Source organism: Mobula hypostoma, chromosome 3, assembly GCF_963921235.1.
Source record: "Mobula hypostoma chromosome 3, sMobHyp1.1, whole genome shotgun sequence".
In the NCBI taxonomy this organism is placed as follows: Eukaryota; Metazoa; Chordata; class Chondrichthyes; order Myliobatiformes; family Myliobatidae; genus Mobula; species Mobula hypostoma.
The window spans coordinates 181,987,367-182,001,529 of NC_086099.1; the positions used below are offsets into that span (position 1 = coordinate 181,987,367).

Sequence of the window (14,163 nt, forward strand, 5' to 3'; positions counted from 1 at the left end):
TACAGCTTAATCTCATTCCAAAATGTATCCAATTCTGTTTGATTCTGTATAATACTTTATCAGATAACGAATTCTAAATCCTCAACATCTGTTTAAAGAAAAACCTTCTGTCATTCAAAGCTTTTGCAGCTCACTTTAAATATTAACCATTCCATGTTCTATACTTCATCCTTTCAATATAATTCTGTCTATTTATTCCATATTTCCTTATCCTTATCACTTAAAAAGAGACAATTTGGCCCATCATTTCTATGTTGGCACACACAGCAATCTCATTCACCTGCTAATTTTCCACTGATTTCTATAATTTCTACCATCTAGCTACACTAGGGGAAATTTTATGTTGGCATTTAACCCACACCTTTGGTATATGGATCGAAACTGAACAAGCTAAATTAAACCATGCAGTCATAAGGAGAACTCCACTCAGACAGCACTGGAGGTCAGGATTGACAGATAAAGTAACTGAGGGAAAAAGGAGCTAGATGGAGTTTGTGACAATGTGAAGTTATTCACCTTGGTAGAAAGAATCAATAAAATACAATATGTCTTAAATTTTGAATAGCTAGTGAAAGCTGGTTTAGAAAGACAATCTGGTATGTTAGTTTCTGAAATGTTTGGCCTTCTCTCAAACCCATTATCAGGAATGATAGTCTTAACCTTTGCTAAAATAAATTTCAAATATAGTAAAAACTAATATAACATGAGCGTAAGGTGCCTGGAAATCCAGTGTTAGAGCGTGACCAAGTGGTTAAGGCATCGGGTTGGTGATCTGAAGGTCACTAGTTCGAGCCTCAGCTGAGGCAGTGTGTTGTGTCCTTGAGCAAGACACTTAAACCACACATTGCTCTGCGATGACACTGGTGCCAAGCTGTATTGGCCCTAGTGCCCTACCCTTGGACAACATCGGTGGCGTGGAGAAAGGTGACTTGCAACATGGGCAACTTGGATGGGCAAAGTGGTAAAATGGATTAGACATTGGCTCAATGGAAGAAGCCAAAGAGTGGTAGTAGAGAATTGCTTCTCCGAGTGGAGGCCTGTGACTAGTGGTGTGCCACAGGGATCAGTGCTGGGTCCATTGTTATTTGTCATCTATATCAATGATCTGGATGATAATGTGGTAAATTGGATCAGCAAATTTGCTGATGATACAAAGATTGGAGGTGTAGTAGACAGTGAGGAAGGTTTTCAGAGCCTGCAGAGGGACTTGGACCAGCTGGAAAAATGGGCTGAAAAATGGCAGATGGAGTTTAATACAGACAAGTGTGAGGTATTGCATGTTGGAAGGACAAACCAAGGTAGAACATACAGGGTTAATGGTAAGGCACTGAGGAGTGCAGTGGAACAGAGGGATCTGGGAATACAGATACAAAATTCCCTAAAAGTGGTGTCACAGGTAGATAGGGTCGTAAAGAGAGCTTTTGGTACATTGGCCTTTATTAATCAAAGTATTGAGTATAAAAGCTGGAATGTTATGATGAGGTTGTATAAGGCATTGGTGAGGCCGAATCTGGAGTATTGTGTTCAGTTTTGGTTACCAAATTACAGGAAGGATATAAATAAGGTTGAAAGAGTGCAGAGAAGGTTTACAAGGAAGTTGCCGGGACTTGAGAAACTCAGTTACAGAGAAAGGTTGAATAGGTTAGGACTTTATTCCCTGGAGCGTAGAAGAATGAGGGGAGAGTTGATAGAGGTATATAAAATTATGGTGGGTATAGATAGAGTGAATGCAAGCAGGCTTTTTCCACTGAGGCAAGGGGAGAAAAAAACCAGAGGACATGGGTTCAGGGTGAGTGGGGAATAGTTTAAAGGGAACATTAGGGGGGGCTTCTTCACACAGAGAGTGGTGGGAGTATGGAATGAGCTGCCAGACGAGGTGGTAAATGTGGGTTCTTTTTTAACATTTAAGAATAAATTGGACAGATACATGGATGGGAGGTGTATAGAGGAATATGGTCCATGTGCAGGTCAGTGGGACTAGGCAGAAAATGGTTCGGCACAGCCAAGAAAGGCCAAAAGGCCTGTTCTGTGCTGTAGTTTCTATGGTTTCTCTGGTATGGTTAACTGCCAGTCTTTCATACAAACCTTGCCCAGGCCTGCGCTCTGGAAAACTTCCAAGGCGCAAATCCATGGTTTCACAAGGCTAACGGATGCCTATAGTCAATAACACTGAAGCCGCTGTCACATTTTGTGCTCTAATTCTAACAATTCATTCATTGAATTTTAGAAGCAAAGAATAATGAACAATAATTGAGCATTGTTGGTCAGGGATAAATTGTGATTTTTATTGAAGACAAAAACCTATTAAGGGCAGAAAGTTAGAAACTATGTAAGCTGATGTAAAACATCCCTGATGTTCTCCTTACTCCATTTTATCAACAGGAGAGTTCTGTGTAATCTCAGCCAACAGACCCAGAAATTCCAAAACCATTGGAGTTTCACCTGATAAAAGTCAAGTATCTCCTTTCTAATAAAGTGTTATTGTATTTCTTCTTGTAGGATCAGACTGGATTGTAGAGACTTAAGACTCATTAAATGTGCATTACTCAAGTGAATTCAGACAACAAACACAGACAATCTGACTGATTTTTAAAAAAAGTTGCAGGATTTGACTGAAAACTTTTTTAAATATCACATGATACAATCTTAAACTGATAACTAAAGAATATCAAACTATGTTACAGGAAACTTGTATTTTCTCAGCTTTATGTAGCATTAGTCATTAAACAGAAAGCACTTGGATTTTAAGAATAACCAAAATCTCATTTGTGAAAAGGCCTGAAATTCCTGGCTACTGTGGTGCTAAATGTCAGCCTGACCCCAGTGGCTGGGAAGTTGTTGGAGTCGATTGTTAAGGATGAGGTTATGGAGTACTTGGTGACACAGGACAAGATAGTACAAAGTCAATATGGTTTCCTTCAGGGAAAATCCTGCCAGACGAACCTGTTGGAATTCTATGAGGAGATTACAAGTAGGATAGATAAAGGGGATGCAGTGGATGTTGTATATTTGGACTTTCAGAAGGTCTTTGACAAGGTATCACACATGAGGCTGCTAACCAAGTTAAGAGCCCATGGTATTACAGAAAAGTTACTAACATGGTTAAAGCATTGGCTGAGTAGTAGAAGGCAGCGAGTGGGAATAAAAGGATCCTTTTCTGATCCTTTGGCTGCCTGTGACTAGTGGTGTTCCGCAGGGGTCAGTGTCGGGACCACTTCTTTTTACGCTGTATATAAATGATTTAGATGATGGAATAGATGGCTTTGTTTCCAAGTTTGCAGATGAAAGGAAGATTGGTGGAGAGGCAGGTAGTGTTGAGGAAACAGGTAGGCTGCAGAAGGACTTAGTCAGATTAGGGAAATGGTCAAAAGAGGGGCAAATGAAATACAATGTTGGAAAATGCATGGTCATGCACTTTGGTAGTAGAAATACATGTGCAGACTATTTTCTAAATGGGGAGAAAATCCAGGAATCTGAGATGCAGAGGGACTTGGGAGTTCTTGTGCAGAACACCCTGAAGGTTAACTTGCAGGTTGAGTCAGTGGTGAGGAAGCCAAATGCCATGTTAGTATCATTTCAAGAGGTCCAGAATACAAGAGCAAGGATATGGTGCTGAGGCTTTATAAGGCACTGGTGAGGCCTCACCTTGAGTATTGGGAACAATTTTGGGCCTCTCATCTTAGAAAAGATGTACTGGCTTTGGAGAGGATTCAGAGGAGGTTCTCAAGGATGATTCTAGGAGTGAACATTGATTCTAGGTTTGAATGTTGAAGGGCCAAGAGGGAGTAGATGTGGAAAGGATTTTTCCCATGGTGGGAGAGTCTAGGACAAGAAGGCACAGCCTCAGGATAGAGAGGCACCCTTTCAAAACAGAGAAGTGGAAAAAAATTATTTTGCCAAAGGGTGCAGTTGTGGAGGCCAGGTCATTAGGTGTATTTAAGGCATAAATCGATAGGTTCTTGATTGGACATGGCATCAAAGGTCATGTGGAGAAGGCTGGGAACTGGGGCGAGGAGGAGAAAAAAAAAGAATCAGCCATGATTGAATGATGGAGTAGACTTGATGGGCCAGATGGCCTAATTCTGCTCCTGTCTTATGGTCTTATGGTCTTAAATATTCCTGTTGATAAGATGAAGAAGAGAGAACTTCATGGACATCACACAATAGATTGAATAGATTTCAGCTTTCTGACAGTCATAATTTCAAATCTTTCAGTTCTAATAGGGTCCTTATTGATCTTTAAATATTCACACTAATATAAAAATTAAAATATAAATAAAATCTGCAGATGCCTGAATTCTGAAATAAAACCAGAAAGTGATTTTTTTTTAGGGCATTGGATTGGACCCAGTCAAGTTGGCTAATTTGTCCATTATGGCATCAAACACTTGATTGTTGTTGGATCTGCGTTCCCCCACATGGCTGTTATTCATCACCTTCCTGACAACTCATATTGATGGGTGCCAGATTTTGGGGAGTTGGGAGGTAAACCAGGAGACACAAGATGCAGGAATATGAAACAAAATACAGACTGCTGGAGAACCTCTATAGGCTGAGCGGTGTAAAACATAGGAACAGAATTAGGCCATCTGGCCCATCTACAAGGACAGAAGAATAGTTAATGTTTCAGGTCATATCCCTAAGTATAGAGCAATAATAGTCAATGTAAAGAGGTGAAAGGGAAGGGTAATACTGAAATTGACAGTTGATAGGTAGATCAAGGTGAGGTTTGGGTGATTGCTGATTGAGCCAGGGAGCAGTGGTAGAGGCAAGAGTTTAAAGACAGGATAATCAGTGATAGATACAAATAGATAAGGAAATTAAAGCATAGTGAGAAAGAGCCAGGTGAGGTAAGGGAGAAGTAAGTGGTGGAGACAAGAAAGTGATGTGATACAGATAAGGGAGGGATGATAGACAGATCAAGCCAGATGGGGGAGGAATTACAGAGAGGGAGAGAAGACGCCCCTATTGGTAGGTATGTGGATGTTGGATGTTGGGAGGATAGAAATGTGGAAGGTGACCCAAAAAGTATGCCTGATCTCTTGTTTAAGTTTCTGATCCAGTTAATGTTCTGAATAATGCTGACTCTCCCACTATCTTTTAATGATGGGAGATTCAGTAATGGAAATGTCATTGAACCTGAAGGGAAAATGTTTAGATTCGCTCATGTTAATGCTTGGCACTTAACTACCTTGATTCTAAGCTAATTACAGTGTCCATTATGATGATATCAAACAGTTACTATTACATTATTACCCACTATCTGGAATTTGGCCCTCCTTTCAGAATCTAACACCAAATTGAAAAATTTCTGAACCAATGAAATTGAGTGTTTAAACTCTGTCAGTCAAATTTCGATCCATACCTTCTTGCCAATAATGTAATGACTATATCATCAAGGAGAAGGTACAACATAAAATTTGAAGTGTTAGAAGGAAAATTAATCAATGATTTTTGTACCACCAGTTTCAAATACATAATTATTATTGGAAGTAATTACTTCAGATATTTAGAAGGGAAGATCTTAAATGGATTATTTTTTCTGTCAATTCATACTTTTATGTAATTTGATATTTTATTCCAAGAATTTTATTTTGTTTTGAATTAGGTAAGGTTCTGGTATCAAATGTCAGAGGGAGCCAACATGTCTATATATATTCGGACTACAGCTGGGAACATGGAAAGAGTTATCACCCTCACCACACCAGTCAACAGAGTTTGGACTAAACTGGAGATCCCTGTAGAGCTCAGCATAACACAAACCATGAAACCTTTCCAGGTGAGAGACCAAGGTGGCAATGGACAGAAATGTCAGTAACTGGATTTACTCATCTTTAACAGCCTGGAGAATCTGAACATTGTTTTTTATATATAGAGTGCAGAGTAAAATCCAATAATCATATCCAGTTTATTTCATTTCACTTTGAAATTTTGATTACTGTCACCCATGATGCTCCATGATTTCTGCATTGGGGCTCATTTGATGGCAAGGTCAACACTGCTTTTGGAGCATTGCAGATGATCATGGGTCGTCGCTCTGGGAGACCCTACTACTGGGGCTTATGGGATGTGGAATCTTACTGTCACAGCACCTTAGACATAATAAGCTGTTTTATAAGTACAATTATTAATTTCCCTTTTCCTATACAGTTCTTACCTTCAAAAACATCTCTCCAATCTTCCTTCCTTTTAAATGACTCCATCATTCTTTCATTACGAAACAAAAAACTGCTATGATAGACAAGCAAGAATTCCAGCTACCAGACACTTAATTTTAGTCTCTCTCCAGACATACTCAAATAGTTTAAAATTGCTTCCTTTGTCCTTTTCATTTATTCCATTGTCTGCTCTTTAAAACCTGCATGGCTTTGTGCTTTCCCCCTAAAGTTTAATTATGGTATGTATTTTCACTTTAATCACACACAAAAATACATCTTGACCATGTCTGATGATACCATTTTTGCAAGGAAGCAAGAATTCTGTTGCAAGGATTTATTGATTAGAACTGGAACTAGTAAAAAACTGAATTAACCCAAGTAGTATTTAAACCTTTATCGTTTTGTGAAGAATATGAAGAGATTTTCTTTGCATAAGATAAAAACTGAACCTGAATAAGTATTACTGCGTGAACTAAGGAAGTAATGTGTGAATCAGTGATTCACCTTGCAATCCTTTATCAGCTTCCAATCCCAGCTGTGGCATTCTGAAGTGGTAAACAATGTATCCCAGGATAGGCAAACATCACTGAGCAATTCTAAAACAATTCCTCCTTCCACTGGTTTGATTAAGAAAATCATAAAGGCTGATAACTTGGGAGTAAGTAATTTACTCAGTATTTGAACTGCTACACAAGTTGAAAGGATGGTAAAGAAGGTGTATGGCACATTTGCCTTTAATACAGTAGCTGAGACACTGATTCAACAATAAGGAAGTTATGTTGCAGATTTATAAAACTCTGGTTGGACCACATCTGGAGCAATGTGGTCACCCCTTATAGAAAAGATGTGGGGGCTTTGGAGAGGGTACAGAAGAGGTTCACCAAGGTTCTGCCTGAATTAGGGGCTGCACAAGGTGTGGTTGTATTCTCTGGAATGGCTGAGGCTGAGGAGAGACCTGATGGAAGTTTATAAAATTATGCGAGGTACGGGTAGAGTAGACAGCCAGTATATACTTTTTGGCAGACCCTAGTTAGTACAGATTGGCAACAACGTCTTCAGACACAATATCAGCACAGGCTCACCAAGGCTGTGTGCTTAGCTTCCTGCCCTGCTCACTATATACTTGTGATTGTGTAGCTATGTACTTCTCCAAGAAATCGGTGGACACAGCCCGGCCCATCCCAGGTAAATCACTTCCAAACACTGAGTACATTTGAATGGAGTGCTGCCACAAGAAAGCAGCATCCATTATCAAAGACCCCCACCGTCCGGGCTATGCCCTCTTCTCGCCACTATGATTGGCAAGAGGTACAGAGGCCCTAGGACCCACACCACTAGGTTCGGGAGGGATTAGTTTACATTATTAGTTTAATTAGTTCAGCACAAATGTGTGGGCTGAAGGGCTTGTTCTTCTACTCTACAGTTAGTTCTGCATTGCTATTTTTTCTGTGTAATCCTAAAGTCTAGAGAACAGGATAAAAGCAGAGGGCAGCTCTACATTCAAATTCAATAGAGAGGTAATAATTCAAATCAAGCAAAACACCATCAGCCCAAATAGGAAGGGAAGGCCCTACTAGAATTTCATAAACCACCTGATTGGCTTAGAGTTGGCATTGGCAGACATCTTGAAGTAGATTTCCCAGTCAGAGTCTATTCATATGCCAATGAAGTCAGAAAATAAAAGGACTAAAAGAGAACTGGGAAAAATTTGGGGGTATTTTAAAGGTGCTCTGTATAATCCACCGACTGAAGTCAAAAGAAGATGGTTGTGGTTGTTGATAGCCAAGCATCCCAACCACAAGGTGTCACTGTTGGAGTTCCTTGCAGCAACAGCTAAGACCCAACCAGGACCTTTCTTTCTTCACAACATCTGAAGTTGTGTCTTTGCTGGTATTTTCAAAGTGAGCAATTCCTCAGAAAGTGAAGTAATGATGCTCATGTGCAGCAAGATATAGTGAACAAACACTCAGTGGCCACTTTATTAGGTACACCTGCATACCTGTTTGTTAATGCAAGTATCTGATCAGCCAATCATGTGAAAGAAACTCAGTGCATAAAAGCATAGACAGGTGGTTTATTTGTTGCTCATACCTAATATCAGAATGGAGAAAAATGAGATCCAAGCGACTTTGACTGTGGAGTGATTGTTGAGTATCCGGCAATATTTCTTGGCTCTTCAAAGTCTTTCTACAACCTATACTACACAAGTGAGGGATGTGATGGAATATTCCCCACTTGCCTGGATAAGTACAGTGTTGATAATATATATAACCTTCATCACTTCAGCTTAGACAGAGTCGATAGTTAGCATCTTATCCCCATGACTGGGGTGTCAAAAATAAAAGGGCATAAGTTTATGGTGAGCGAAGGAAGTCTTAAATGCAATTTAAAGGTAAGTTTCTTTTTAAATGGAGGTCGTTATCTCTAGAGGAGGTGCAGTCAAACACAATCATTATGTTTAGGAGATGTTTATACAGGCACTTATGTAGGTAAGGCACAGAAGGTTACAGACCCAATGCAGGAAAACGGGTTTATGCAGATAGCTAAATGGTTAGTATGGCCTTGATGGGCTAAAGAACAAGTTTCAGTTCTGTGCAACTCTATGGCACTCTAAGATATAACAGTCTGTTTGATTTGTACCTCTATGCAACTCACTAAGTAACTGTTCCATCTACTATATTGCACAGAGAATGTGCAGTATCTTGAAAGTATACCGAATTTATTTAACGAGGCTTATTCAACTGCACTTCACAAACCCACAATATCTACTTCCAAGAAGGTACAGGGTGCAGGAGTGCCAATATCTGCAGGTTCTTTACTGAGCAATGCACCATTCTTCCATTACCACTCATTCGGTACCCCGTACCTCCAAACCCAATAACACTATGAAAGTACCGTCACCAGGAGGGCTTCATGAAAGCTGCTCACTACCTTGAGAGCAGTTTGGGATGGGAATTCAATGCTGGCCATGTCTGTAATTCTTGCATCTGTTTGGTGAGCAAGAAAACAAATCACTGTTGGATAAGCAGGCTTGTGATCACGGCGACTTTGCAATCAATGGCACTTGATTGCAGAGAATATCGGTTGACCAATTGCTTCCCATCTTCTTTTATATTTTAGGTTATTCTCCAGAGCACCGTGTTGGCAGTACGTAATGCATTTATTGCAATAGATGATGTCAGTTTAACTCCAGGTTGCGCTATATCTCACAGGATGGCCTCAAATTCCATCACAGAATACAAAGGCAAGTATTTAATTTACTTTTAAAAAATCATTGCTGATTTGTTTTCTGATGTTTTGGATTACAGCCAATTCCTCTTCCAAAGGCCACATGCATTTTAAAATGGATTAGCTGTAGAAAACAACAAGAAAGGATTAAGTCATCGTGGCATATAAGTTGATGTACTTAAACCACATCTGTGATCCTATTGATTAGTACAGCAAGCTTGAGAGCTAGTCTCCTACTCTTATTTCTAATGTTCTTCTGTCTTCCTCTTTGGAGTCAAGTCATTAATCTTCCTTCTGTGGATGTTGCTTTCTTCAGTGGATTCATCTACTGAAGAAGGAATATTAGTTATGGAAGCTGTATTTGGTCGTACAATTCCTACCGCGTTTTTTATCCTGATAAAAGTCTGATTTGTAATGTATTTTGCTCTCAAATCAGTAGCTTCCAGGCAGGTGAAACTGAAACTGCTGAAAGCTCACAACCATATAGGCAGCACCAGTGGAAGAGAAACCGAGTTAACTCTCCAGGTGTTTCTAAACACCATCTCTGCTTTTCGTTGCACTGATGCTACCTGGCCTGTTGAGAGTCTTTACATTTCCAGTATCTGCAGCTTTTTGATAGCCCAATCCAATAAATATTTGCCCATGCTAGTTATACAGTAGGCATATTCAATAGAGAGCATTATGGAGAACGAACCCCCACCCTGTTCAGTTTTGTTTTCTTTTATAGTGTCATATAATTTTACAGCACAGAAATTAGTCCTCCTTCCTACCATGTCCATGCTGATCTTTTTGCCCATTTGGACCACTTTAAGGCCATATCCTTCAATTCCTTGCCAACAAGATGCCACCTGAACATAACATTTGTTTGCTAGACAAATTTCAAGCAACAAACATATATTTTTCAAAGCTGAACTCAGGGTCACTTATTCCAGTAGTTTCTGTGCACAGTTCACCTTGCTGAAAATGGTGTGTCCAACAAAATGGCTCCTGAACGTAGTAACTGTATTTAGTTTTGGTACCTCACCTAGCAGCTCTTGTTTGGTTCCACTTCATTTGAAGTAAGACTTTGAGGGGACTGAAAAATGTGGAGAAGAAGCTTCACCGTGTCAGAGATTCTAGAATAAGGAATCACCCTCTAACACAGAGAAGGAGCATCATATTTTTTCTCAGAGGGTCATGAAGTTTTGGAGATCTCTTCCTCAAAGTGCAGTGGATACAGAATATTGAATATAATTAAGATGCCTGATCATCAAAAAAATACCATGTACTGTATGTAGGAATGCAGAGCTTAGGCTAAATTTGACTAACACCACAATAGGTCAATGGCAGACGCAATCTCAATGGCTCTTCACACAGCGTTAGACCATCTGGATAACGCGAACACCTGCGTTCATCGACTATAGCTCAGCATTTAATACCATCATTCCCACAATCCTGATTGAAAAGTTACAGAATATAGGCCTTTGTACCTCCCTCTGCAATTGGATCCTCTACTTCAATCTGTGTGGATTGGTGATAACATCTCCTCCTCGTTGACGATCAACACTGGTGCACCTCAGGGATGTGCGCTCAGCCCACTGTACTACTCTCTATATACACATGACTTTGTGGCTAGTCATAGCTCAAATACCATCTATAAATTTGCTGATGATACAAATATTGCTGGTAGAATCTCAGATGGTGACGAGAGGGCGTACAGGAGCGAGATATACCAACTAGTGGAGTGGTGCCACAGCAACAACCTCAATGTCAGACAGATGAAAGAGCTGATTGTGATCTTCAGGAAGGATAAGATGAAGGTACACACACCAATCCCCACAGAGGGATCAGAAGTGGAGAGAGTGAACAGTTTCAAGCTCCTGGGCGTCAAGATCTCTGAGGACCTAACCTGATCCCAACATATCGATGCAGTTATAAAGAAGGCAAGATAGTAATTATACTTCATTAGGAGTTTGAAGAGATTTGGTATGTCAACAAATACACTCAAAAACTTCTTTAGATGTACTGTAGAGAGTATTCTGACAGGCTGCGTCACTGTCTGGTATGGGGGGAGGGGATACTGCCCAGAACCGAAAGAAGCTGAGGAGGGTTGTTAATTTATTCGGCTCCATCTTGCGTACCAGCCTACAACGTACCCAGGACATCTTCAAGGAGCGGTGACTCAGGAAGGCAGCATCCATTATTAAGGACGTCCAGCACCCAGGGCATGCCCTTTTCTCACTGTTACCATCAGGTAGGAGGTACAGAAGCCTGAAGGCACACACTCAGCGATTCAGGAACAGCTTCTTCCCCTCTGCCATCCGATTCCTAAATGGATATTGAACCCTTGGACACTACCTCACTTTTTTAGTATATACAATTTCTGTTTTTGCATGATTTTTAATCTATTCAATATATGTATACTGTAATTGAATTATTTATTTATTGTTATTTTTTCTTCTATATTATGTATTGCATTGAACTGGTGCTGCTAAGTTAACAAATTTCACGTCACACACCGGTGATAATAAACCTGATTCTGATTCTGAAAATCAGATCAGCTGTGAATTCTTGCAAGGTCCAGGTTCAAGGGCTCTAATGATCTCCTCCTGCTTCTAATTCTTGTGTTCATACTCTTTATTATTGCAATACATAGATAAATAAAAGGTATTTTTTGAGTGATACTTAGCAAACGAAACTACTGGATTGAATCTGTGATGCTGAATATAGTGATGATCTGCCAGCATGTGAATCCATTAGATATGTGGCTGATGTTGAGCTAAATTCAGGAGCAGCAAGGTGAACTGCACACAAAAACTACCGGGTTAGGCTTTGAAAGTACTTGTTTGTTGTTTGAGGTTTGTCTATCAAACAAATGCAGGTAGCTGCGTTGCCCTAAAACTCAGAGTGGCCCTTGCTTGCAGAACAGTTGCCTCAGTTCAGTCCCTTTGTCAGTTGAGATATTGTGCTTGTGTTATTTTGCTGCTTATTATGCGTTGCAGGGACCGAGAATAGTTCCCCTGACAAGAGGGAAACGCTTCACTTGTGATAAAGTGACTGTTGCCTACAAACTTGGAAAGATGGATTGTGTTATAGTGTATGGCTCTCAGGAGAGCAAGGAAACAAAAAGGGAACATGCCCCAACAGTCATCTCCCTGGCAGCTTTCCACTGTCAGCACCGTTTGCTACTTTCTTCCCAGGCTGGGCCATGTTCCCATGTACCCTTAGGAAGATCACACTGCCCTCCTTCATTGCCCCCCCACCTCCCCTCCTCCCCACAGCCCTATTTGTGGCATTTTGTCAATACTTGCCAAAAGCTGAAGGAGTTCAAATTGTATTGACCCTGCAGGGGCTATTTTCTGAGGTCAGAGCTACGAGGAAAGATTCTCCTCAGAGAAATATCAGAAATTTGATAGATCTGTTTCGGAATCGGTACCATGAAATTTTGTGATATTTTTGGACAACATTAGGCAAGCTGTTTCACACAAACTTCTGTAAAGGGAGTCTGTGACAGGAAGCACTCACATTCACACATTGCATTTCTAATCTTCAGCTGTTCCGCTGAGCGTATGTACTTCAATGTCTTCCCCAGTATGTTATCATCATAGGCCTTAATGACGGAATATTACATTTCTTTAGTAATGGGCATCATGTGTAAATGTGTACATGTTGTTAGTCCAAATAAAAAGGAGCTCATTGCCCTCAGTGAGGGAGAGATTGGGGCTGCCAGGAGTTCGCACTGGGCAAGTATAAGTACAGAGCTATTACTGTGTTTTCTGGCAGACAACTTTATGTAAATATTAACAATTTTCTTTTAACTATTTTCGCTAATTTTTGTAAGTTTGATTTTTGACGCACCTGATAAACACCCTTGAACTAAAATGCCAAGTAACTCCAGCCATTTTTTAACCTTTGGTCATAACCCACATATGTAACACATAGAGGAGCAGTGTGGTGGCCAGTCGCAAATCGGGGGAGAGTGGGATTGTGATCCCAAGTCAGGAAACCCTCTGATGCTAAAAATGAAGCTGATGCCCAGGAAGCAGTGGCGACCTCACAGGAGGAAGAAATTGAGCCCAGGACCAAACTCAGGCCGGAAGCTGAAAGGCCTTCAAGTGGTACCACCTCCAAACCTCCCCTGATAATATTCTAGAGACCTTTTGTCTGCCCAGCAGAGGGGAGATGGTGCTTTCAAGAAGGAACTCCAATGCCCGCAGAGGGGCCCCAAGGTGCCTTCTTATCAACAATATTGGGAACTACCCCCTCAGGTTTGTGAGGATGGCCCAGATATGGCAATGGCCAGAATAGGTGTAGGCTGCCAGATTGTGCCACTACTGACAGGTAAAGCTCTCAAAGCCTACACTGCAAAAGATGAAGAGAGGTCCAACAACTGTTCTGATGTACAACACGCTGGAGGAGCCAAGCAGGATGGGCAGCATCTGTGGAAATGATTAGTTCACGTTTCGGGCCGGAGCCCCTCGTCAGGACTGAAGAGGGAAGGGGCAGAGGCCCTATGAAGAAGGTGGGGGGAGGGTGGGAAGGTGGGAAGGAGAAGGCTCATAGGTGCCAGGTGAAAAACCAGTAAGGGGAAAGGTAAAGGGGTGGGGGAGGGGAAGCAGAGAGGGGATTGGCAGGAAAGATGAAGAAGGAATAAAGGAAAACACAATGGGTAGCAGAAGGAGGTAGAACCATGAGGGAGGTGATAGGCAGCTGGGGGAGGGGACAGAGTGAAACTGGGATGGGGCAGGGAGGGGGAGGGAATTGTCAGATTGGAGGTCGGTGTCTAGTGGTGTGCCTC

General features: G+C 41.0%; 1 protein-coding gene across 2 annotated transcripts in view; it reads left to right on the plus strand.

The window, feature by feature from the left end:
* malrd1 (MAM and LDL receptor class A domain containing 1) overlaps positions 1–14,163 on the plus strand; it is a 392,346-nt gene that overhangs the window by 80,736 nt on the left and 297,447 nt on the right. For both annotated transcript variants that reach the window (XM_063044212.1, XM_063044213.1), the window contains exons 12-13: positions 5,609–5,779; positions 9,279–9,402. In XM_063044212.1, the coding sequence (XP_062900282.1) occupies positions 5,609–5,779; positions 9,279–9,402 (295 nt within the window). The remainder of the gene's footprint in view (positions 1–5,608; positions 5,780–9,278; positions 9,403–14,163) is intronic.